This window comes from Haemaphysalis longicornis, unplaced genomic scaffold (assembly GCF_048455015.1).
Source record: "Haemaphysalis longicornis isolate Haplotype H1 unplaced genomic scaffold, Haemaphysalis longicornis Haplotype H1 scaffold_4, whole genome shotgun sequence".
Taxonomy (NCBI): domain Eukaryota; kingdom Metazoa; phylum Arthropoda; class Arachnida; order Ixodida; family Ixodidae; genus Haemaphysalis; species Haemaphysalis longicornis.
This window is the reverse complement of record NW_027526361.1, coordinates 26,155,711-26,180,899: the sequence shown is the minus strand read 5'-3', so window position 1 is coordinate 26,180,899 and position 25,189 is coordinate 26,155,711. Positions and strand designations below refer to the sequence as shown.

The following is a 25,189-nucleotide window of genomic DNA, read 5'->3' as shown; positions in this document are numbered from 1 at the left end:
ATAAACGAAAAGGCACTTCGCACAACTTCTTTGCTTGCTACTTGATTTAACCTTCCTGTTATGTACTGACTGCAGGTTCATGACTTCAAAATGTAATCAAAACAAATTTCAGTGCTGCCTTGATACTGAGGGTACCATCGAACGTCATTTGTAGGTTAAAAGGCAAGGTACTCTAATTGCATGCACCCTTATTAATCGTGTAAAAACAAGCTAATCAATCCCTCGCCGCAAAGAAAAAAGGGTTTTGCAAGGATTCGAGCCATGGACTTTCAAAACAGAAACCCAGCACCCAACCCACGAATGTCGGGTGTGCTTTGCTTTGTTTTGGTTGCATTTGAGAGATGTTTCTTGCGCACCGATCTTGGAACCGTGGACAATTATGCTAGTACTACAAGCCATGTAACCACAGCTCCCTTATTTGATTCAAGAAAAGCTATTGCACATCCCCGGTTTCCCCTACGCAAGTCACGGTACCATGGAATGCGCCGCTAGAATTCTGGCGTTTATAACGCTTGCTCGTCACGCGCCGGTCTTGCAGACAAGCCACATTTTGCTAATACTTCAAGCGATGTAGCCCGAGCTCCCTTATTTAACTCACAAAAAGCTATCGCAAATCCCCGATCTCCCCGATAAAAGCCAAACAAGCCTTAATGAATGAACCTTTTCGAACAGAAATAGCTTGCAATTTGTCTCAAGGCAATTGATTACCGCAAGTTAAAAATAAATTGATTGTTTTCTGCTGAAAGGATTGACCCCAAACCACAACAGGAAACCCGGACGGTGCCTGCCGCTTTGCGATGCGTTCTCGCGGATGGGTGCGCGTGAGCGGCCAATTGCTGTGAGTTGGTCAGCTCGCGTCGCCTAGCATTTTTGGCGACGCGCGCTGACGCCCGTCGACGCGGAACGACGTCGGCGCGCGAAGACGCTGAAAGTACGCTGCATGTGGTTGGGCCTTTAGTATGTGAGCTATGCCGACAGAGTTAGCAAGCTCTTCGGCCATCTGAAACCAGCTGTAGAACTCAATGTCGATTTGTTTGCCCACCGACTTGAGACGAACGATGGTTGCGTCGGTCGTATTCTAGGCGTCCATTTCTGAAGTTTTGTTGCAATCGGTCGAATGAAGTCCAATACATTCCTGAGGATTGTAAAAGTCACGATCATTTCGGACGTTTGCAACCTGCAAGATCACCCCGAAGCTTTGGAAGCTGAGCTGGAGTCGAACCGCCAGACGTCCCTGTCAAATTTAAGCCTCTGGTGTTGCATGCCATCGCGTGAGGGCAGTCCACGAGAGGCAAGAAAAGCGAAGGAAAGGCTTCGAGAGCAGTATGCTGTTCCACCTATCGTGTTTTTCAAATCCCTTTAACCCCCTTGTTTGTTACTTCGTTGCCAGAATAGGAAATCATGAACTCCAAGAAGGCGGTCCGTTTCGGCAAAGCGTCAAAAAATAGGAACACCATCGTTAATAGTGTCAAGGGTAGCGCTGGAGCAACACACAATTAAGTTGATGAGAGTGAAAATGCGCGTACAGTGGCAAATGGAACTTCTATTGGATGCGCCGCATGCGTGCCGGCGCGCGCTGAAGACATCGATGCTGCGTATGAAGATGCTCCGTCATACGATTGACCGCCAACCGATGTGACCGCTCCAGTTGTGCGTTGCAACTCAGCAACGTAAAAAAGAACCTCTCTAACGCCATCCCAGGAATCTACGAACCGCAAGCAATTGAAAGCTGCGAGAAATCCACGATTGGAGTATAGGGCTCTGTGACCTCGTCCGCCATGATAGAAAAAAATTACGCTCATCTTCCCGCGAGGGAACCCTGATGTGATGCGACGCATCGGGGGGTTCAATTGGTCTAACGTTGCCTTGAGCGTTTGCGCTGACGCTGGTATTGGATTGTGTCTGCCCACTCGCTGAAGGGACCGTCGCTTCCATCACGTCTTCATCGGAAGAATCAAGTCAAGCACGAAGTAGTCAAGCAAGGTCACGTCAAGTGCGAGAGCGAGCGCTTGACTGAACCGCCGCAGCGCGATACCCGCTTTATATTCACAGCGCTTGAAGGAGAGGAGACTATGGAGGAGAGTCGCGCATGCGTGCTCTTGCGCGCGCCGGAGCAGTTGTTAATGCAGCGTTACGCAGCGAAGCGCGCCCAAACAAGCGCGCCAGCTGTGGTATGCTAATGAGCCGGAGTGAGAGTGTTGCACACAGCTGTGGGAGAGAAGAACGGAGGAGGGGTGCGGACGGACGGCGCGACGACGACGCAGGAGGGACATGCCTCAGAGCAAGAGCTGCGTCGCATCTAAAACTCTGACCATTTCGAATTTGCGCTGCAACTTTTTCTTGAATCAGATCTTTCGTTATGCTGACCATCTCATTTTGAGTATCCTTAGACGTTAGCGTAGCATTGCGTGGCACTTCTTCGAGATGCAGCTTCAGCAAATGATCGTGCATCCTTGTTTGCGGAATCGCCCGACAAGTCGTCGCGCTGGCTTCAAAGAGTGATAGTTTGCCTGACACAAAGGAGAACTGTTTCCACGATGCTTTTCAGGATGTGCAATTAAGTTCTTTCAAAAAGAACTTGATTTTCTATAGAAACAACAGCGGGGATTATTGAGCTTACGCCATGCGATAGTGCTAGCAAAGTTTAGGTTCTTCTCTCAACTCTTTTCGACGTCCGACACGCGCTGCTCGCACTTGAATGGGAATTTTTCAGCTAATGCCCCTTGCGGGGCCTGTACAGAGACATCTCTGGCAGATATATGCTGTTTCGCGCGCTCGCGCTGATCAAAGTTTTCTTTCCCACGCGCTGCCGCTTCTTCGCGCATTCGGTTACCCGAGATGGCGGGATATGCGCTCTTGTTCTCGACGCCGGCGCTTCCTTTGAGAAATACCAATGCAGTCGTCGCCACACATTCTTTGCCGAGTGTACACCCCACACCCTGGCCCGTGTAGTAATTGGGCCTTGCATTTGCCCAAAAATACAGAATTGGCGTCGCTTGGTCGGTATATATATATTGTGTAAACAGAGATAATTTCAGACAAAATTTAGAGAGAACAAAAAAATAAAAAATAGAAAAGCAGAGTTTTAACAAAAATGTACAGATGAAATTAAAAATATGCATCTCTCTCCTCCCAAAAACGAAGCCTGAAATAAAAAAGCTCGGAAAAGAACACTTCGAATGCGATAAAAAAAATACCGAAAATGAGCGAACAGTGCAACGTCTTGCATTTCCACAAACACGCATAATTGGCGGAAGTAACATGGAATTGTTATAATGGCGTAAATATTTGTACAGACAAAATTTCGGAAAACCAAGAATACAGGAAATAGAAAAAATCGACTAGACACTTTTATATGACCTGAGGGGTCGTCTTCCTACGGGTACTTCCTACGGGTCGTCTTCCTATGGGCGGGAGAACTTGAGAAGGGTTGGGCCAACGTTATCTAGTAACGTTGGGTTGGGCTAAGGACATCCTCACCCCCCCTCTGGATCCGCCAATGCTTCCTTCCCGTACGCGAGTTCAACCGAATAAACCCATCTTCGGTCACCTGCACTCTGGGGCAGAATTACTGTACAATCGCGTAATTAATTTTAAACCTAATGGTGATACTAATATGCTTTATCTGCTGCCGCAAAAGAAAGCGCGCTCAAACGTTGGCGCGCTCAAGGCACGAACGTGCTGGCGTGCGGCAGGCCCCTAGTGCGGCGACCGACTCAGTGTGCCACATGTCTGCCGAAGATAGCGCCAGTAGCGTTGGATGTCGTGGGCTTCGTGTCGGTGTAGTGTCTAGATTATACTAGAATAGTATATAACTAGAATATGCCATTGAATAGTATATTCTAGTCACCATGCTAGCTAGGCACCATACACTTGTGTCGCCCTCTGGGCGCTGTCCGGTGCCTGTGTTACTCCGCGGTCTGACGTAAAGGGGCATGCATGCTCTGCGTCAAATGTCTGCACGCAAGGTAACAGACATTTGCTTGCACGAATTCATACCACTCGGCCAAAAGTTTACACTATTTCTCTATGAAAATATAATACACTATAAACCCTCAAAGTGGGGCTCTGTAAGAGGTGCATTACCCATTTTGGAGCGTGCCTTATTACGACGCGGATGTGCGTGGGAACTCGGCGTGCGCACGCAGTTAAAGAGTCCAACCGAGATTACGGTGCTTTCCAACAGGTGTATGCCGTAAATGGCGGAGTCGGGGAGGTGTGAGCAGTGTTTACGTGGGCTGTAGCCGTGTAGTGGACGTTGAGCGGCGTGAGCATGTTGTCAAGGCAATGTATACAATAACCGCGTTTTGTTTACCCCTGCGTTGGCCTTGCGAACGTTGGCCTGCCGATTCTTGAAGCGATGACTGCACAGTGTAAAGTCAGCCGTAAGTGCAGAATGACTGCCGGCCGTCCAGCGTGCTCTAGTTCGTTGCCTAACATGGTACACACAAGGCCATCAACGGAGAATTGCCGCGCTGCTGCGAACGTGGTACCGCGCGAGGCGTAGGGTTGTGCATTCGAAGGGTTCCTCGTGAATTCAGAGGGTTCTCGTGGCGATTAGCGCGAACGCGACTGGGAAGGATCAGCTTTTTCGGCGCTTCTCGTCTTGCTCGTTTGAAGGTAAGAAAGCACGCTGCTGCCATTTCCCGCCGAACGCTGCGGTTTAAGGTGCCGTATTTGTTTTCCCGCTTAGGAGTTGCGTACGGACCAGCCTGCGATGAGCGTGCTCACCGAAAACTGCGTCCTCTCTCGAACGCGCGCGCAAGACTTGAAAAGCGTTCGAAAACTAAACTGCTGGTAGGTCCTACTGCATTGTTCGCTTACTTACACGTGCTGAGAAATCTCCCCGTTGGTTCAAGCACTTTATTTGCTTCAGGGGAAGCGAGTTGGAAGACGTCAGCATCGTGCGGAAGATGTCTCACGTCGAGGTGCTCTCATTAAGGTGCGCTTCCCCTAAACTTGGCCGATCGTGGCCTACTTTAAATTGGACGCTTTCCGTGTTGTGATTTCCCGTGGTTCTTTCCTTGCAGCGTTAACAATATCAGCACCCTAGCCGACTTCGCCTGCTGCAAGAATCTCCAGGAACTTTACATACGGAAAAATAACATCCACGACTTGAACGAAGTGCTATACCTTAAGGATCTCCCCAGGCTTAAAAATCTCTGGTTAGCAGACAACCCTTGTGCAGAAGGTGACAATTACAGGATGACAGTGCTGAGACATCTTCCGAATCTGCAGAAATTGGACAATCAAAGTAAGCCATTACCATTCTGTATTTATTCTGCTCTGTTTTTGTGTGAAACTTATTTGCATGCAGGGCGCCGTGCGTCCTGATTATGAATAGTATTCTATTGTACTTCACAAAAGCTGCAAAGTTCCATGCGGTTCTGTGGTGTTTCTGTGTGAGGATATCTATGCTCCCGCGTATGAAAGCTGCACTCACTATTACTGCATACAAAATCCTGTCTACACCTCAGCAAAGATACTTGACCAACTTTGGGCCAACCTCATACCAACCAATGTTCCACATTTTTACTCTGCCATTTGAACACCATAAAGGCTGGCCCATTTTTTTAGGGGCACAGAAACTAGGCGAAAAAAGACAGCACTCAGTCAAGTTAGTAATTACAAAAGTAGACAGAAGGGACAGGTTGGTTGGCACGAGCTTTAAAGCTTTCTACAGTTAACGTTACAAGATTTAATTCCCAATTTTCTTCAGAGCACATGACAAGAGTTATGTCTGGGCTGTTATGCACCCAAGCTGCAGCAAAGGTGTGGAGGGCATTGCAAGAGGCAATGCCCTCCACATTGAATAGGACGAAAGACCCGACACTTGCTACACCGACGCCAGCTGTTGCCCCCCCCCCCCCCCACAAAGCCTGCATCCTCGCTCTCGTTAACTCACGGCGCGAAACCGTCACCTCTCTGTCACAACAGCCGAAGAAACAGCCATTGCCATAAAGCGACTACAGGCATGGAATACCTGTCAGCCATCACAAAGTCTCAAACCACCTGCTGTCATATCCTCCAAGGCCATGTATTTTAACCCACCCTCCGCATTGTCAAGGCTATTCATTCCCTTAAAAGGCATCACACTGTCTGAATGCCTGGACACAAGCGCTTGGAGGGGAATGAGGTGGCTCACGCCACCACCTGCACGATCATACTCCGGGGATATCCGGACTGATATCCTGATAGCCCGGACTGGGTGCTGCGACCTATCCCCACGCGCTCTCATGACATCCTACACCATTACTACCTCTCACCGTACCCCAGTCTCACCATGGAAGAAGAGCACCTTACACTGCATACGAACACTTTCCCTCGTAGCACACGACTCAGTGTTACTCCACATGCGCCTGCTGCCCCACACCAGCCACCTTATCCCACATGCACAAACAGCCCATCACTGAGCAGTGGGAGGGACACTGACCAGATCCCAGCTGGAGACCAGAAGACTCTGGTCTCTTGAGCCTGTGCGCAGTGGTCAGGACCTCCCAGGGGCACCTGGACTGAGGTTCTCCACCCACAGGGGAAACGGCTCCAACCACTCCGTTTGCTCAGTAAATTTATTCCTCCTGCTTTCCCATTAGAAAGAGTGCATTACATTCACTGACTGCATCAGTCAAGGATTTTGCTGCGAAGCGGTATATGTCGGACCCCCCCAGTTTTCATTCCGGTAAAGCTGCTTTACTTTGCGCTGCTCCGGTGTTCCTTTTTGCCACTGCTGGCGACCCCTCTTTCACAACTGTTATTTGCTGGTGTCTTTCACGTTTCAGCATGTGCACATGTGTGGTTGCCGGTTTATGCATGCACGTGCGGGGACTGGAGGGAGGAAGGGGGGCGTGCCCGTGAAGCTATGGCCGGTATTCAATAGCGAGGCGCACATGCAGGCAACCATGTGAATGCGCGCCGTCACTGGTTACATCGGGCTCCGTGAGATGGCGGTACTTGTCCTTGTCCGTGCTAAGCGCATGATATGGTTTGGACATTCCAACCTCTAGCCTGCCGAACGCAAATTAATGCCTCGACTCAAATGTGCGTGCGATAAATAACAACTCTGTTGGCACCACCGTTGAGAATCTGGTTGAATCGGAGCAGACGACGCACGCTGGTGTTATTTTTGTTCTTCGGCGTGCGGCCGCAGTGGCATAAGCCGCGCCATGTTTGTGGCGCTTCGGCCATGTCCGTGGCCATTTCAGTGTTGCCAAATGAAGAAATTGACAGCCAAACTTTTCAATGAATACCGGCTATAGGTTTCATGCCCTCATTAAAGACGTCTCTGCTGTGCTGGTGGGAGGCTTACATGTGGACGTCAAACAGCCAAATGCGACTTGTCTGGTGTCTTCATTGGTCGAGTGGATTGGGTTGGTGCGTTACGCATACAGTAAGATGCCTAGGACGCGGTTGGGAAATGGAGAGCTCCATGTTTGTTCGCTGAAATAAAGCTCGAGTCCTTTCAAGTTTCATTCACCTAAATGGCTAGAAAGTATGCTCAATCGAAAGTTACACACAAATGTGGTTTGTTTCATGCGCTCTGTCGACTGCATCCAGCTTCGCAGGTCATCCATCTTCACTGTATGGAAGGGCATTAATTGTTTTTATGCGTTAGTGTATCTTTGAGCACACAATAGAGCTCCTGAGTTGTGTTGCTGCACCTAACAAGCCACCATACAAGGGGCTGTCTTTTCCTTCTTTGTAAGGATGAAACAGCCACTGGAGGGAGGGCTGCAGTGCCACCACTGCACTATTGCTTGCTTCTTTTCTGTGCAACACCTTTCACCCTCATGTGGGTTTTTCAAGGGGCATTTACCTCTCCTTTAATGTTTTTTCCCATTTACATGAAGGCTGTATGATAGAAAGCAGGTACAGTGTGGCCCGCTTGTAACGAACATGACGGGAAACGGAAATCAGTTTGTTATATACATTTTTTGCTATATCTGAACATAAGATAAGATACGATAAGATAAAACTTTATTTCCGACAAGCGGGAGGCTTGGAAAAAAGTGAAATTAATTCACTTGATAAAGTCCAAGCCCCAGTTACAGACAGCAATGGGCTTCACAAAGTACACCTTTTAAGAGAAAATCGTTTTTGTGGCATCATTATACACCGTTTTTCAGAAACATTCTGCTTTAACGAAGAAATTTTTTAATACAACAGTGTTTGCATGCTGAGTAGTAATCGCATTGGCGACAAGGTGGTTTAAGGGGGGACGCGGGGATCAGATGGCGAAAAGTGACGAAAAAATCGTTTTTTCGGAAGTCACATTTTCGGATAGCACGTTTTATATTCTATGCGTCTACAAAGTTTCCCCGTCGAAAACGATCGCGAAGTGCCAAAGAAAAATATTTACGTCAGCTGAGGTGACAAATTATTTCCGCAAAATGACGAAAAAAACGGCAATTTTCGCAGCGCTGTATCTCCGGAACGACGGCACCGGGCGCCGCCATGTTGGTCGCGTTAGATCGGCAGAGTCTTCAACTTCCGATTTCCTGTCGCTGCTTTCATTGTCGCTCACTCACAAACGCACAAACGGCGGAAAATGAGAGACGGTGAAACCACGGGTGAAACGAAGCAACCGATAAAATCTAACACGCGATTGGCTCTCCGGCCGCGTTAGCTAAGACGGCTCTCCGGATTGGGTGCCGCCATGGCCACAACAAGATGGCCGCCGGGCGATTCGGCTGACGCGCAGTTCGCACGCACTCCGTGTCGCTAATGTTTTCCTCGGTTTCGCGGTCGGCTCGGTTCCCGTTCAGTGGTTTCATGCTTTGCGATTCCGTGCAGTGACGCTATCGTTATCGCGGCGATAATGCTTGAGATCGTGCGCCAGATAGGGAAGTGCGCGGCTCGAAAGACGCATCGAAAACGTGCCCGCGACATCGCCGTGGTGCGTCCTGGAGTGGGAAACTCTGTGCGTCCGTGTACAATTGGTGTTCGTGAAGTGAACTTTTGGACGCATTGCCGTGTTATAAAACGCTTAGTTATTGCTGTGTTTCACAGCGAGCTCGCGAGCTTCAGGAATGGAATGACCGGCTCGCCAGAAGTTGCGGCGCGCGCTGCATTGGCGCGACGTGTTCGGGCAGCGGCCGATAGCGGGATCGGTTGCTATTGCGCGCGAGTAGTAATAATTGATGTACGCAAAGTGTAATTTAATGGCAAAAGTAAAGTTGCTAAACATAGTAAGGTTACCTAAATTACGATCGTGGTGAACGTGCGCGTCGGGGATTGTAGGGAAGGGGGGGGGGTGCAATGAACCGTCACCCAGCTTATTTGAGAAACTTTTTCCGTGGCTCTAAACTAGTTCGTACAACGAAGTCTGGGATTACAAAATTATATTTTCAGTATTAAATTAATTAGAGAAGATGCCGTAATGTTACAGCGTTTAAAAAAAATTTAATGTCACTATTTTTTCTATTTTTGCAATGTTTGCAATTATAATGTCCATTTTGCAATGCTTTTTTCGCCTGAAGAAGAGCATGGTATTCTTATAATATTAATGTTGTAATTATGTAAAACGAATGTATATTCTGTCTTCAAATAGCTCATCTTATGCGTGTGATGCCCTGATATAATTTTTGACACTGAATAGCCTCATGTACTAAGCTGTAGCTTCATCAAGGTTATGACACCCAGAAATAAGCTGAAAGTCTGCTGGCACATTAATAAAAAAAAAACCATGCCTTACTCTTCATTTTGGAGACAGCTATGCATTAGGCATACATGAAGTAAAATATAGGTACCCTAGTAGCCCATAGTAAACTTTTTGGTACAGTCTGCGTAAAACTGGTGCTTCTGCCATCTAAAGGCCTACACATAGAAACCTCCAATGAGCCAGGAAGGCATCCCAGATGCACCAAATCAAAGGGCAAAGGTATGCGAGGTTGTCCCCAAGCAACGACAGCAAGGACTATGCTGCTGGTGCAGTTTGAAAATTGTGACATCATCGTAAACTTTAAGAGCCGTTTTCTCAAAAGTGCATTTTACGAGTTCTTCGTTGCTCGTGGAAAGGATAGCATGGCAATCACTGGGCAGATTTTGACCCTGTCTGTTTTATTTCGATCCTTGAAGAGTTCTGCAGGGCGAGACAGTCTTGGATTTTCATTTTAGGGCCTCGTTATTTTTTAATGTGGAATTTATGGCTAGGTCAATCATGTCCTATAGGTTACAAGTGAAATTATTCTTTTCTCTAAAAAAATGAAGGGCGTAAAAAAAAAATTGAAGACTGTCTTGCCCTGTAGTGTTCTTTTGACTATAATTGAGAAGTATTCAGAACTTCCTAGCATGTGTCAATACCTTGCTAGGCTTTCCACGAGCGGGCAACATGTAAACCTCTGTAACACAAGAACTACTGCAGGTATCATCATGGAATTTTAAATTTCACCATTTGGAGTGCTTTCCAATGTGCTTGCCGAATTTCATCACTCTACGCCAAAAAACAAAAAAGTTCACTCCGATCCCCACGTCCCCCCTTAACAAGGAAGGCAAAGTGTGTCGAATCGATTGGTTTCCAAAATTAGTACGCGAAAATGGTACAGTATACAATATACAGTATATATATGTATATGTATACCAATACAAATGTATATGTGTATACAAATATATATTTATACAGTATATATGAATACAAATGGTAACGGGAAACAAAGCTTTGTTCTTCATAGCTGGGATTTCGCTAAAACCGGCTTCGCTGTAAGCGGGCTATACTGCTCAATCTGGTGAGATGTGTCGTGACTTCGTATGTTAAGGGGATAAATTTATCGTCTTTATTAATAGTCGCACAAAGGGCACGGGCTGCAGGGAAGGTATAGGTGGAACAAGCGTTTCCCCTATCCCTCTCGTTTGTGTTGTCTGTCGTTGCAGTGTTCAATGTGTCGGATGCAGTGTACTTGTCGGGTGTTCAACGCAACACCACAGGTGTGCTTTCACAAGTGAGAGCAGCCCTGTTTCCGCTTCCAGCTGTCCAAAGCCACGAGGTGGAGCGGGCACAAGTGCAGGGGGCTGTGCTGGTGCTCCCCACTTTGGGCCCTGCGGAGGAAGAACCGCCTCCCACTGGCAACCACAACACTCACCGGCAGCAGCCCGGCAGCCAACCTGCGGCCAAGCCAAGCCCACCGCAAAGCACGCACCAGAATGGCTCCGAGGAGGTGCACCCCAGATTCGCAAACGCTCCCCGTCCGAGGGAGCTGGAAGTGCAGGCGCCTTTCGTGGACTCTAACTCATCGACCTGGTCAGCGCCCTTCCAGAGCCCTCCTGTGACCAGGTGTGGTGAAATCGGCCTCCTGTCCACACCTTCTCCCACTCGAGTGTTGCAATTTGCCGACATTTGCAACCCCAACCCCATTTCACTGATCCTTCCTGGTGTGATCGAAGAAGCGGTGGCTTGTTAACATTCAAAGCCTTATTGATTTGAGAATAGTAGTGCGTGCTGTTTGATTTAATTCGCAACTCACACTTGCTGTTTGAACAGTTGACAACTTCTGTTTATTAGAAAGTTACGGATGCTATTACTGTGAATCAAAGTTGTCCTGGCCACAAAGCACATGTCCTTGCGTTGTAGCACAAACACGAAAACCAGGCTGGATCCGTAAATACTTTCCATCCACCTATGCTTTTATCCTTTTAACTCTTTTGCTACCGCCGGAAAATTGAGTAATTTTATGGGTCGAAGAAAACATTTTTTTTCCTGCTAAAAAATTGGTTAGGCACTGATTGCAGGAACACAAAATGCAGAATATTTAACGGCCTTTCCAATAACACCAGTTTTTTGAAGGTTTTTATATATCATAGTTGTAAAAAAAATATCAAAATCAAAATTTTTGTCAAGTTGTCAAAAAAACTGATAAAAAATGAGTTGTGTATATCAAACCACCGGTAGTAGAGAAAAAAATTAGAATATACATTTTGTAGGAAAACATTTCAACAACACACCCTAGAAAAAATGTCGACTTGCGCGGAACAGTTTGTCAGATATAAAAAAAAATGTTAGCATGCACGGTGCTCGTGTCATGCAGTGAAGCCCAACCTCCAATTCAAAATGTGCAATTTCGGGTGGTTTCCTGGAATAAATCTGGCGGTTTGTCATTATCAGAGGCACCAATTTGCCCCCACATAACGTAAGAACATCTTGTCAATGGCTGACTTTGCATTTACAGCGAGCACAATATTTGGGACAAGCACGCGATGCGGAAAAAAACATGCATGAAGTTGGAAACGGAACGCCGTGGCTGATGCTTGTTGTCGTTCGCGGTCAGTTATCTCTCAAAACACAAAGCTGAGCTTTATTATCCTCTTCTTACTCGCAATTGTAGCCTTGCTCGCAAAAATGAGGTACGATAAACTAGAATCGTGCCTTGCGATCTTTGGCCGAGTAGCAGTTACGCGCTGAAAAAGATCAGCACGACGAGCCTCCTCTATTGCAGCGCCACCTAACATTTTTCAAATGAAACAGTACAAAAACTTATCGGAGACTCCGTCCGAATAGACAGTTCAACTAAGCAGCAACATTAGACACCCGGATATACCCTCGCATGGAAACGAAACTGGAAGGCAAACAGCTGGCAGTGTAAGGCCGGTTTGAAGCGCTGTCCTCGGTGGAACAGATATCTGGCGACTGGGTGTGATCTTTTGACTTGCATCTGAAGTTCTTATCGCAGAAATCGGGTTAGGGTGGGGGGAAGTCAGGAGCAGCGTGCTTTGTTCGAGGATCAGTCGCGGACGCTCCAGGCGCCATGGCAGGTAGCCTTGAAGATGGGTAACTGCGTAGTAGCGCTAAATATGAATTTCGCGATGCAGAAACGAAACCGAAACTGTTGTAAACTGTTCGCGAATGGTCCTGGGGTAAGTAGAATTACCACAGAACTTAGAACAACGTGCGCAAAGGCAATAAAACTGCCTAAAATCATAAAGTAGCTTAGCAACCAGGCACTGCTTGACATTTTCAGCCGATTTCTGGGATTATTACAGTCAGAGTGCGAACCTGACGATTGAAAATCGTTTGCTGGTTCACCGTTCACGCCCTGATAGCAAAAAACAAACGCTGGTGCAGAGTAATTACGAGTGGCCCGCATTCTTCGCTGGTAGCAGTGACGCGAGATGACCACGCCCCTTTTCCACACCCAGGTAGTTCAAACGCGTGTCAAAAATCACGTTTTCGTTGCAAAAATGAAAACAAAACTGATTTTCAAAGGCCATAATCTGATCTAACTCCAAACAGCTTTACTTGTTCGAGCAACGCCTGGAACGCTATGAAAACGCGCTCCCAAAATTATCGATCAAATTGATCGATTTTGATAGGCGCGGTAGCGAAAGAGTTAAGGCCTAGGATCACATTGCTGCTGCAGCAGAAGAGAGGTGAGATTGGGCATTCTCAGCATTTAGACTCGCTACACTCCTCCTCCATGGACATACCCGATCCACATGTGGAGCGCTCTCCATCTAGTGGCGCACAGACAAAGCGGTGGTTCTCACCTCACAGACGAGACGCCTCCCGCGCCCTCTTGTGCAGCACCCCGTGTGGCAGGGAGCCACCGCCCCCTGTGCGCATGGTGGCTGAGGCGGCCTGCTCCCCCGTGGTGGCCAGTCTGCCCCAGGACAGCCATGCGTGCCAGGGCATGTCGCCAGCTGAGCAGCACGCCTTCCACGCGCGCGTCCAGACCCTCATGGACCACTCGGGCCGCAGGTCAGTGGCCTTGCTCAAGGGGTCCCTTGTGCCACTTCCAGGACGTCTAGTGCTGCCAAGTGTCGCCAGTGCTTCAGAGTTTCAATGCAGGCACTGAGATTGCTGGGGATTTCAGTTATGAGCGCGTAATGTCACAAGAGTGGGTCGGAGACGTGTGAACAGATGCTCGTGTGAGCCAATATTAAAAAGAATATAGAAAGTTGTTTCGCTAATGTGATTAATTGCGGGTTGTGGTACTTTAACAGGGGGAGTGACCCATGGTTATTCCTGGCTATCTTGCATTTCCTTTTTCTTTATTTAAATCATTTGTTTAGCTACCACTTTGGTGTGTTTGTTCAACGCCAACTCAAGTTCAAAGTGTGTTTGTTGAGCACTTTCAGGTGAACTACCCACACACTTTGAACTTGGCATTGTTTGTGCTGCTGTTGAGCTTATAAAGTGTGATACTGAGCATCGACATCTGTCAAAGTGCTTGACCAGTCTGTTCTCTGAAACCATTGTAAGATGATGAAGGTGGTAGGGGCAGTGTGCTGCACAAACACAAGGAGATAAAGCCTTGTAAGCTGGAACTCGGTTACGGTATGCTAACCTGCTCTCCGTACTGGCATCCTGTGTGCATCCTGTGCAGCTACCACACTCTCCACTGCTTTTTTCACGCAATTGACCCGGAGTGGAAATCAAGACTTCCAAGACAGCTCCCAGCTCCCCGGTAGCCTAGAATAATTATACCATCGCCTACAACACAACTCGGCTTGCTTGAACAGTTACCATTTCCGTCTTGGACTGACGACCAACCCCTACTGGGACAACTGCTGTTCTGTGGAAACAGTTGAACATATTTTACTAGAAGGTGTGGTCCACTTAGAACCAAGATCAAATTTTTTTTAAATCTTTTTTAAGCTATTGAATGCCTAGAGAACAAGGGCCAGTAACTCTGAAGGCTGTTCAAAGACCATGGACTCGCACCTCAAAGCAGCGTCAGACTCTGAAAAGTTGGTTTTCCTATTTGGAGGACATTGGTCACATTTCAGAATTGTGAATTCGGCGACGCAATTTAAAAAATAGTCCGTCAAGCCCCGCCAGTTTCTTTAATTCTTTTTTTTCTGCCCACCTCTCTCCAAAGTCTTTTTTCCCCACATCTCCAATCCTCAGCAGAGAAGCATGTAGGTTACTGTAAATGACAGCAAAACTCTCTGCTGCTTTTTCAGTAAAGAGCTTTCTTTCTCTCTCTGTCTCTCTCTCTCCGTAGGAACATGCAGCAGTTGCTATGCCTAGCATGCATGACATCCCTGTGCATATTGCCCTCATCGTGCATATTGCCTGTGCATATTGACCTCAACACACGAGACAGGCCAAGGACCTGACTGTTATCCACGCAAATTAGCTTTGCTGGTCCTTCTTTCTCGGATACATTTGTTGTCCGCTTGGGGAGAATGTGTGGTGTGAGTGTTGCTCCTGTTCTAGCCCTGAGCATTACGAGTGCCTGAAGGCTTCCAGGCAGACCTGGTGGTAGAGGGTGGTCATTGCTTGGTATGCCCTCTTGAAATACTTTTTGGGCTTGTGCATGGTACACAACTCACAAAGGATAGCTGGGCGAGTCGGTGGATATTCATGTTGAAGCGGTACAGTGCAAACAAATGAATCACAGAGGAAGATAGCACAGGACGGCGCTGTCCTGTGCTTTCTTTCTTTGTTCTTCGTCTGTTTGCACTGTAGCACTTCAGCATGCACAACTCGTGTGTTGAAGTCAAAGGTTAGGGTGTACGTAGTGAGGCAGGGCGAGAGCCGTTGCTGACAACCTTGCTCGCCAGGTTGGGTGCCTCCATGTTATAATGTCAGTTGGCACAGCGTCCTGGTGCACAGTACACTGCACACCCTCCTAGTGATTAGGTTTTTCGAGTTCAACACCAGTGGTTCCTTTTCGGGGTGCTTGGCCCAGTGTGTGGGCTGTTTCTCGGCTGCCTGACAACGTAGCGATTTGGTGCTGGAGGTTGGGACGTTGGTTAGCACGGCATTCCTGATCGTCAGGAGGACAGGTCTGGGTGTGTGTGGACACTGGTTCTGTCGTGTGCCCATGCTTTTTGGTGTCTTTTGCGTTCCGGCGTTCTGTGGCCAGTCCGGCCGTGTTGCTGCCAAGGTCCCATGGCAATGTGGACTGCGCTGCCACCCTGTTCCGAGCTGCTTTGTTGGACAACAATTGAGCGGTGGTTGACTGCCAGCTTGTCTTCCCACGCTTCTATCACTGCTGCAGTGTACGCCTCCTGCATCCTGTATGGCGGTAACAGTGCGAGCAGCACAGCCTTCCTGTCCGGTTCACATCATCCTGGTGATGAGTGGGAGTTCAGCAGTTCCTCTGCCTGCCTGGGCCTGTTAGGGGTGCCCTGTGTCAGAGCATACTACTGAAGGACAGCTCTAGGCAGTATTTTGAACGCATCTGCTTTGGCTCCTGCTGCTTGGTTACTGATTCTCTAAATTACGTGGACTCCAACTTCCCAAGCTGATTGAGCCGTTCTGTGCAACCATTGCCTCCCAGCCGTGCATTCCTAGAATTCCGACCAACTTTTTGGGTGCAGCATGTTGCTGTTTCTTGTCGAACTTAAACTGCTATTCTTCTTTCTGAGCTGGAGTGCCATAGATTACAGCGTACGTGCCTTCTTATTTTGCCGTTGCTGCAGGATGCGCAAGAGTGCAGAAATCAACTGTGACCCGGTAGCGATCTTCGAAGGCGACGACCCTGTCTCGGCTAGGCAGGCCGGTGCTCAGCTAGGCGATGCACGGCGGTGAGTTTCACTGGAAGGCATTTCACTCGGTGTTTAAAAGGCAGTAACGGCGGGTGTTGTGGGGAGGGCTTTCTACCCCCCTTCCCCCCCCTCTCCTCCAACCAACAATCACCTGGGCTGGTTTTTCCTACAAAAAGGAGGCCAAACTATTTATTTGTTCAACTGAAAACAACTGCATTGTCATGATCAACCTATCCCTACAACATCATCATGAGCCCAAAAGAACTTGTTTCCAAATAATTGTGTGTTGAAAAGGTAGTTCCTATCATATTTTTAGTTATAAATCACCGGCTCGAGGTGATTGCGCAGCAAAGTGCTGCTTGAGTGGTCGTGTTGTACAGTCTCCTTTAAAGGGACACTAAAAGGGTGGAGAAAATTATCAGTGGATTAAGGTGGCGAGAATCTAAATACGCCATTCTCGCAACTAGAGCTCGTTTAATAAGGCAGAAATGTGAAAACGGGAGGCGACGCCCGGTGCGCATTTGGGTACTCTGGTTTGTGACGTCACAAAAGTAGTGAACGGCGAGAGCTCATTGAAGGAGCATCTGTAGAGTTTTTCCTGAAATAAACAGTTCCCAAGTGGTTGAGCACGTGAAATAAAGGTAAATCAAAGTCAATAACCTACAGTGGTGAGCACCCGACCTTCTGCAGGCAACATGTTTAGCAGGAAGCAGCTAAAGTGCCTTCATTAGAACGGGCCAAAGGAACAAGGTGCACTGCAGGTGGCGCGGTGTGCCACCCGAGTTTCCAATCTCCTGTTTTGTGCGCATGGAGGAGGAGGAGTGGGAGGAGGAGTAACACTTTATTTAAAATGTTGGTATCAGTAAAACGTGCCGGGTTCAAACATAATCGCCCGTGAAACGAACTTACTGCGACTGGTTAGGTGATTGATCCGCCTGTTCACCTCGAGCCGCCGTTGATAATTTGTAAAGCGTGCGTCGATCTGGCCTTACTATGTTTGAGCCAGGGGCAATGCGAGCTTCTACAATGGCCAAGTGCCGACACGGCGGCCGTGAAGAGTGTTTGTTTCATGAGAGCAGATAATATGAGATGGCTGTGAACGCCAGACGGGGTGAAATGAAGTCGCCTTCTTTCATGCGCCAGCCGGGGGAGCCCTGGATGCCGCGCTTGATATTCGAAACGGCGCTTGCTGTTTTGAAGAGGCTTCGCTGGCAGCCGGCTGAATGTGTGCGTAAATTCTGAGTAGGCAGGCACACCTGCCACTCGCATTTCTGTTTCCATTGCTGAAAAATCACAAACGTCCAAGCCAGCCCCCGTGGCTAGAGAAACAGGCCGTAGTCCGCCATGGCTCAGAGTACCATTGCCAGTGTTTACAATTGTGCCTGTGCTTCGCTCCTAACTTGTGACGTAAAAATGAACGGGAAGCGGGTGAGAGAAACGCTGGCTTTGTTTGCTTATTTCTCAGCAAATAAGCATCGTTGATCGTCAAACAAAAGCGAGAGAGCTACGAAACGTATGATCTTTCAGTTAAAACAATTTCATTGAGCCTTTAGTGTCCCTTTAAAGTTCTGTAGTCACTTGTACACAGATATTAGATTCCTGAGAGCAGTAGACTGTTTCACAGCATGTTACTTGCTCTACCATGTGAGGTTAGAGAGGTTAGACTACACCCATGGATGCCAATGTGGGCATAAAGGGTGTCTCTGCAGTGCCAGTGGGAAACGGTGAAAGCTCATTGGAGAAGCATCTATAGATCTTTTCCTGAAATAAACAGTTCCTAAGTGGTTGACGTCTTTACAAGACACCATGACGGGTTCGACACACCAACAAAATGATGACCGGCTCCAGAGGGCCAGGGTAAACCAGGAGCTTTATTGGCCAAGTGGTACAGTGCACAGTGATTGCACCAACTGGGCAAAGATATGCCACCGTGTGCCTTCGTGACCAGCTCCCTAGATGGCTGAGGTTACACGTGGGCCACTAGCGAGGTAGGCCGAATGGGCCTACCCTCGGCACCTGATTGTGGGGCAAAGGGGCCCATCCCGAGTGATGTGGCAGCAACATGGGTGATAGCAGCGCATGCACCGTGCTTAAAAGGGTGCGATGGGATGAAGGAAGGTTCCTGGGTTGGGAGGAGCAGGGATACGTGTTAACATCGTTAATCACTATCCATGTCGAGCATTGTTGTTGTGAGTGTTTGTTCCTTTTTTTGTGGTGTATAACTACCATTGCCATGTACCACGCATGTATGCTGACCTGCAAAAATGATTGCTTTGTCTAGAACGCTGCATATTTATGTAGCCTAAAATGGGGCATGCAGATTTAGGTTATCTAACATAGGTATCGTCTTCATACCCTTTCTAAAGTAGGGTCTTCTAGGCAAGTTGGACCGTGGCCATTTAACACGACATGCGCGCATGCCACTGCCCTGGAGCTCATTGCACGGCTGCATTTGCAAAGTTCTACAGTTGCGCTGTGCTGTTCATGGTCGAGCTTTCTCCTTCCAATGGCCCTTGCTGCAATTCTTGTCAGGCTGTGACTGAATGGGGGCCTCTTGGGGCGGCACCCAGATACGGGGCCCAGTTTTGGAGTGCCTCTTGAGCAGGGGCTGCTGCTGTGCAGGTTTTCCTCGGTGGAGTACCTGCACACGCACTCCCTGGAATCGGACGCCCTGATGTCTCCGCCGCCGCCTCCAGAAGACGGGGGCAGCGGCCGATGCTCTGCATATGGCGAGGTGCAGCACCGGTCCTCGCACAAGCCCGAGAAGGGCTCCCCAACCCGCCTGCTGCCCAAGGGAGGCAAGAACAGGGTCAGTGCTGGCAGGAGCCATCAGAGGGGAGCTGGGGCACTGCTTGAGTGCATCTCCCGTATCTACTGGCCAACTGGAAGATGCTGCTTATTGGCATCTTTTCCTGACGCATGCAGTCCGTATCTTGCAGAGAGTCTTCTGAGCACAAGTTCTGCTGTCAGGGAAGAAAGAAGGCTGACCTTCAATTTGGCCTATACTTTTTATCCTTTACTGCATTGGCAGTTACATTAGAATCCTCCACATCAAATTTTCAGGAACTGCGTGGCTACACTTAGAGCTTGTGCAGTCATACAGAGACTACTAAATCTTTGGCAGTTAGATTTGAATCGTTCACTTAAAATTTTCGGGAACTATGTGCTACCCCTAGTTTGTGCAATCATGCAGAGGCTATATTATTGGTTTTGCCAGAATCTGGGGAGGCATGAAAAAAAAAAAAAAAAAAAAAAGAGCAACAAGTCCTCTTCAAACAAATCTTGCTTTGTGCATTTAATACAATTTTGATTTCTGTGCATTGTAGCGAGGTTCTTCCTTATACGTGCTGTGCAATGTGTGAAATACATTTGCACATTAGACCTGTGTTAGCCACCAGTTTTCTGTTTTTTTTTTTTTTTCGATTCTGGCAATGTGGCTGATGAAACAGGAAAAGCTTCTTTTCACTTAGTCATGTGAAGTGTCAAGGGAGTTTTGTGTGGTTATATTAACTGCGGAAACTGTTGAGTGCTGCAAATTCAGTGGACCACAATATTGATGATAAAGAGTCGTTACATTTTAGACCATTTTACTTTTTCCACAACCGTGGTAGTATGCTCATGCTGTCTCTTCAGTGACTTGATCGCTTATTGCTCAACCCGCCGTGGTGGCTCAGTGGCTAAGGCGTTGCGCTGCTGAGCACGAGGTCGCGGGTTCGATTCCCGGCCGCGGCGGCCGCTTTTCTGATGGAGGCGAAAAGCAAAAACGCCCGTGTGTACGAGATTTCGGCGCACGATAAAGATCCCCAGGTGGTCAAAATTCATCCGGAGCCCTCCACTACGGCGCGCCTCATCGCCTGCATTGCGTCGGCGCGTTAAACCCCACAATCAATCAATCAATCAATCAAGCTTATTGCTCAGCCAAACTATGTATTGGGGCTGCTACAGAATGTGACCACTGCAGAACTCGGTAACAAAGCTCATGGTGGCTGGCTGCCAGGTCTTTTTATTACTATTATTATTAATTGAACTTTCGACAATCAGAAATTGCCAAGGTGCCGAGGCAAAAGGCGCCACTGTAATAGTCGCCTGACTGGGCCCTAAGAGTTGCCATTGTTGCTAGCAGTGGCAACTAGAGGAAAACTTGAACGCTAATGTGGAGTTAACACACTGGTAACTCTTTTTTTAGTATTTCCCCTATTGTGTCACTGCTGAGTAAGTGCAGCACGAAATTTAAAGCTTTCCAGTATTTATCATTGTTTTTGGTCGTGACGTCTTTTGGAGTGGGAATGGTATTGAGTGAGTGGGCTAGTTCTATCAAATAAAACATCAAATTAATACCGGATGCATAATTGTTGTGAAGTGCATTGTGACACAGAGGTTCCTTTTGTGACTGATTGCTATAAAACCTGTGAGAAAAGTGTGATGGGTGCCAGCAGGCTGAGTATTGTATTTAACCGCATAATGAACCCACTTTTTTTTTTCTCACAAGATTTAGCGTGAACTTGGAAAGGGCTTCATTGTGTGGGAAAAAGTTGCAACAGATTTTTAAAAACTTGAGATTTCATACAATAAAGATGACAACAGAAGCGCTATCGAAGCCTTACCTTTTCAATAAAAACGCGTATGAAATTATGTAACCCAATTTCTTTTTATTTACAACATGGTGTAGTGCCCCCCACCCCCTACTGGCGAGTTGGTCGGTCCTCTTACTCGCCGTCGGAGCTGTCTTCTCACTGAAGTCGCTTGTGGCTTTCTGGTCATCGTTGGCCCACGGCGCATCACCTACCGTGGCATGAAGACTGTTGGAAATTCCTGTCTTTTTGAGGCTATGAGTGATGAGCTCAGAGAGAATCGCGTTTCATGCCTCGAGGATCCATCCACAGAACATCGGCTCCACCACCTCCAGTTTAAAACCTGCTGCGTAGCTCGCGTACTGGCCCATCATACACCCCGCACCAGGAGCACAGAAAAGATCGGAGCACAAAAACGTGAACAAAATGGCGAGGTCACAGATCAGCACATCCGTGAGCACAAGAGGCGTTGGCACAAATCAGGGAAGAAATGCAGAGTACATTTGCTGTTTTGTTCGCATGCCGCCGAGCTTCTGTGGGGCTATATGCCAGAAGGTTTGTTTTGTGTTCAACAGATGACTCTCCGCAAGCGCGCAATTTTTATCTTGTGAGTCGCGGCATTCCTGCTCTCGTCGCCGGCTAGTGTTCAGATTTTTGTTTTGTTTTGTTTTGTTAGAACGCTCTTTCAGCGTCTCTGCCGGTACTGTGGCGTGATATCCAGTTACTGCAATCATCAATGGCTTCAGCAATCGTGCCGAGATAAACTATTCAACAGTACCATCTCTATTCACGCCACATTTATAACCTGTGTTTTTTTACGCAAGGTAACACAAAAGTGAGTTTTCGAGAATAAGAGTGGGGTGTGGGTTCATCATGCGGGTAAATATGGTATTTATTTATTTAACGTATAGCCGTTTCACTGACTCTTTTGTTTCTTTATTATTTTGTTGTCGACGATGTTAAGCATGTTTGGCCTGAGCAAAAATTTGTCTGCGCATACTTCACAATCCAGTCTTCATCATCATTATCATCGCTCAGCACGGCAAGGAAGGAGGAGTGGGATCACTGCGTCCTACTGCTCGGTGGGGGCATTCTGCCCGTCACAATTGGGGGAGAGTGGTTCAGCGGCGGTTTGTTTGTGTGTGCCGGTGTGCACCTGCTGTCACGTTCTGGATCCCTTTGGAGCGGCGGCAGTTAACCCTGGTTTTCTCTGTTTCTTCTCACTCAGAATGCGAACATACTTTCTGCCGTGCTGTGTCTCATCAAGGAGCTGGACTATGCCAGCCTGGAAGTTGTGGACACGGCCATTCACTGCAGGATGGAGGAAGTGGATGGCTAGGCCCTTTCTCACCGCTGGCCGGTTGCTTCCAGGGTGGCAGCCTTTGCACCTATTGTGCACCACACCTCGTGGACTCAACTTTACAACCCCGTTCGTGACAGCCGAAACTTAGGAGCAGAGCACAGCATAATTGTATCACTTATTTATTGTTCTAACTCCGACAGGCGCGCAGCAGCGGCAGTCACACACTCCTGCCTGTTGGGACTCGCCGTGTAATTTACCTTTAATTTATGGGCCACACGGACTTAATTTTATCCGGGCAACGAAGATGAACAAACAGTTTGTTTGTAATATACAGGGCGGAATCGGTCAGCAGAGATGCTTGAGCTCTCTCTGATTCTTGCCTGTAGTCTTGTAGGAAAGGAAATGTGTCTTCGTAGTGGCTATTGGCTTCTCCACCCGGCTCTCCTGTTTGAACAATGGACTGCAGCATTTGTGGTTTGACAGTTTAATGTGCCAATGAAGCTGTGAGCATTGAGAGTTCCTGGGCTTGACGCTGGGTTCAGTCGAATGTACTGCAGCAGCGCAACGATTCCCACAAGTTCAACCAGTCAAAGTCCTCTCGTAATGGTAGTACTGTCCCCTTTGTGGAGCGCAGGAAACATTGCCTAACTCTGTATTTTGGATGCCTTTCTGTGCGAGCGCGTATTCTGGAGTGCGGCTCTTTCAGTGCTGTCTTAGCGACCATCTTTGAGCGATGTACATGTTTCGGTGCAAATGAACCACATTCCAATATGCTATGTGCCCGGCAGTCTTGTAACGCGCGTCACAATCCTGTGTCATTCTCACTTTTTCTTTTTTTAATTTATGATTATTTATTTTTGAACACTGCATCATACTACTGTAATCAAACTTATGCTGTTCTTCACAAACGAGCTGCACAAGCAAGCAAGACGCCCATTGTATTTGTCACTTGCTACCCAACACAGGCCAAGCGTCCTTACTACAAGAGCAAGATACGCCTTGCATTATTACACTTGATTTGGTTCTGTGTGCACAGGATTTTATTTTTTCCTCCTCCCATTTTGAGCCTGCGGTGAGCTTATTGATTGCACACTCACGAGATTTGCTTTTTGTGTTCAAGATACTCTCGTTGTGCTGGCAGCTGTCCCTGCCTACAGGGTGGTATGTGATATATTTTCTTACGTGCTGTTGCCTTCTGCTTTCCATCAGGGACTCTTGAACTTGGTTTCTAGAAGTTGGTGATTGCAAACTGGGCATGGCCAAGGAAAAGTGCTTAACCTTCGAGAGCTTTTAGTTGTGAGAGCAAGTCATTCCGTGAGCTACACAAATGAGACGCTGTTGACTGCTTAACTCTGTGTTCTGTGTGAACTTGCACTCGTAAGTGCACTTAAGTGTGCAGCTAAGGGAAAATTCATTACCGACAGGCACTCCTTCAGTTGATGCAGTGCTAAGCACATTGTCGAGAGGCTCATTTATCTGACTATCTTTTTTGAGACTTCTTCGCAGCTCAGTCTGTGAGAAAGGCTAAGGAGGTGCACTCTGTAGTCATCAAATTTTAGTTTCAGCTTACACGACAGTTCAGCCACTGTAAGTAAATTACTTGCAGCAGGTTCCAGGCCAAATGAGCTTTTGGGGCACTTTACAGCAAGTTATGCTTCCTTTATTTCTTTGTCAGGCGCTGCCACTTTTTGGGTACTCGGTAGAGCAAGTGGTAGCATGGAGATGGGAAGTGTATATATTTTATCCGAATTTTCAGCAGAGTTGATATGTTTATACTTGTAGTTTAAAAGAAAGTTCTTCAGGCCATGAATTGCCGCTTTATTTGTGCTTCAAGAACTTGTTTGTTGCTTTTCAAATGTCTTCATATATGCATAATATAGTTATTATTTTGCCACAAATGGAAGAGCTATGCAAATGGACTCCAAAGGTTTTTCTGGATCGCAAATGTGGAAGCAGCTTTTTGTTGTCTGGCTTCAGTGCACCTTCCCCCCTCCTTCTCTTTCTGATGTAATCTAAAAGTTATTGTAGCATCTGTAACATATCTGTTGGGCCGCCAAGCCTAGTTTTATAGCTTTTGAAGTCTACTTTGCCTTGTACAACATAAGGTGTACCAGTTTATGTGGTCGAAAGCACTGCATATCAAGATTTTATTTCAGCGGTTCAGACTGTAACTGTTTGAAGTGCTGACCTATTTGCTAGAACTACCGTGCTATCATTCTGATCTCCCAAGCAACTGCCTGCTGATGTGACTGTTCTAAAGCACAGCAAGTCTGAGCGAAATCTCACTGTACATTCTTTCGTATTGATTAATGTGTGCAAATGATCTTGATTGCCCCCCCCCCCCCCTTCCCTTTATTATTATTTTACAAGGTCTACCTGTTTTGTTCTACATGCAGTGCCAGCCTTGGGACATTTTTCAACATGGTATAAAACTGCATAGACTTGCTGCACTTCTATAGCAATAGAAAACTTGCACGCAAACGACCCAATTTGTGCTATAAAAAAACGAATGTTGTAGCATTAAACAACATCCCATATTCTGCCCATTTTCACAATTTTGCCTTGCGTCCCATCTTATTTTCTGGATGTGGTTGTGCATTATTATCACTGCAGCTCTTACAGTAGCCATTTTTACACTGATTGTGATGCAATGTGTTTTTCTGCTGTCAACCATCGAATTTTGGTGTGTGAAATTGTAAACTTTAGTTAAGGCTCTGGTGCTCTTGGGGAAGCGGTTGTGATTGTTAACACAAATTTTGTTTTTAAATTAAAATCTAAATGTGAGATCTTCACAATCATTTCTTACAAAGCAGATTGAATGCTGAGAGCTTAATAAAGGAATTGTGCACTTATGGTATGCAGGTTTTTTTTTTTTCACAGCATCATTACA

The 25,189-nt window shown here is 47.3% G+C and overlaps 1 protein-coding gene across 3 annotated transcripts; it reads left to right on the top strand.

Annotated features, from left to right (window-relative positions):
* The first annotated feature begins 3,990 nt into the window (after positions 1–3,990).
* On the top strand, positions 3,991–25,156 carry LOC144178384 (uncharacterized). Of its 3 annotated transcripts, none has more exons than XM_077706184.1 (9): positions 3,991–4,620; positions 4,669–4,797; positions 4,877–4,942; positions 5,031–5,254; positions 10,963–11,266; positions 13,511–13,684; positions 16,360–16,464; positions 19,048–19,234; positions 22,225–25,156. In XM_077706184.1, the coding sequence occupies exons 2-9, from the start codon at positions 4,718–4,720 to the stop codon at positions 22,333–22,335; spliced, it is 1,251 nt and encodes a 416-aa protein (XP_077562310.1). In that variant the 5' UTR covers positions 3,991–4,620; positions 4,669–4,717; the 3' UTR covers positions 22,336–25,156. The 3 variants fall into 3 exon arrangements, with proteins under 3 accessions (XP_077562310.1, XP_077562309.1, XP_077562311.1); XM_077706183.1 differs by having other exon boundaries at positions 3,994–4,620; positions 4,694–4,797; XM_077706185.1 differs by lacking the exon at positions 3,991–4,620 and having other exon boundaries at positions 4,694–4,797; positions 4,860–4,942.
* Positions 25,157–25,189: the final 33 nt, after the last annotated feature.

Excerpts from the sequence above, each read along its gene's own strand:
- LOC144178384 (XM_077706184.1), top strand. The coding sequence starts at position 4,718 with ATGAGCGTGCTCACCGAAAACTGCGTCCTCTCTCGAACGCGCGCGCAA. Across the intron at positions 11,267-13,510 it reads CAGAGCCCTCCTGTGACCAG|CACCCCGTGTGGCAGGGAGC; the intron begins GTGTGGTGAAAT and ends CCTCTTGTGCAG. Across the intron at positions 13,685-16,359 it reads ATGGACCACTCGGGCCGCAG|GATGCGCAAGAGTGCAGAAA; the intron begins GTCAGTGGCCTT and ends CCGTTGCTGCAG.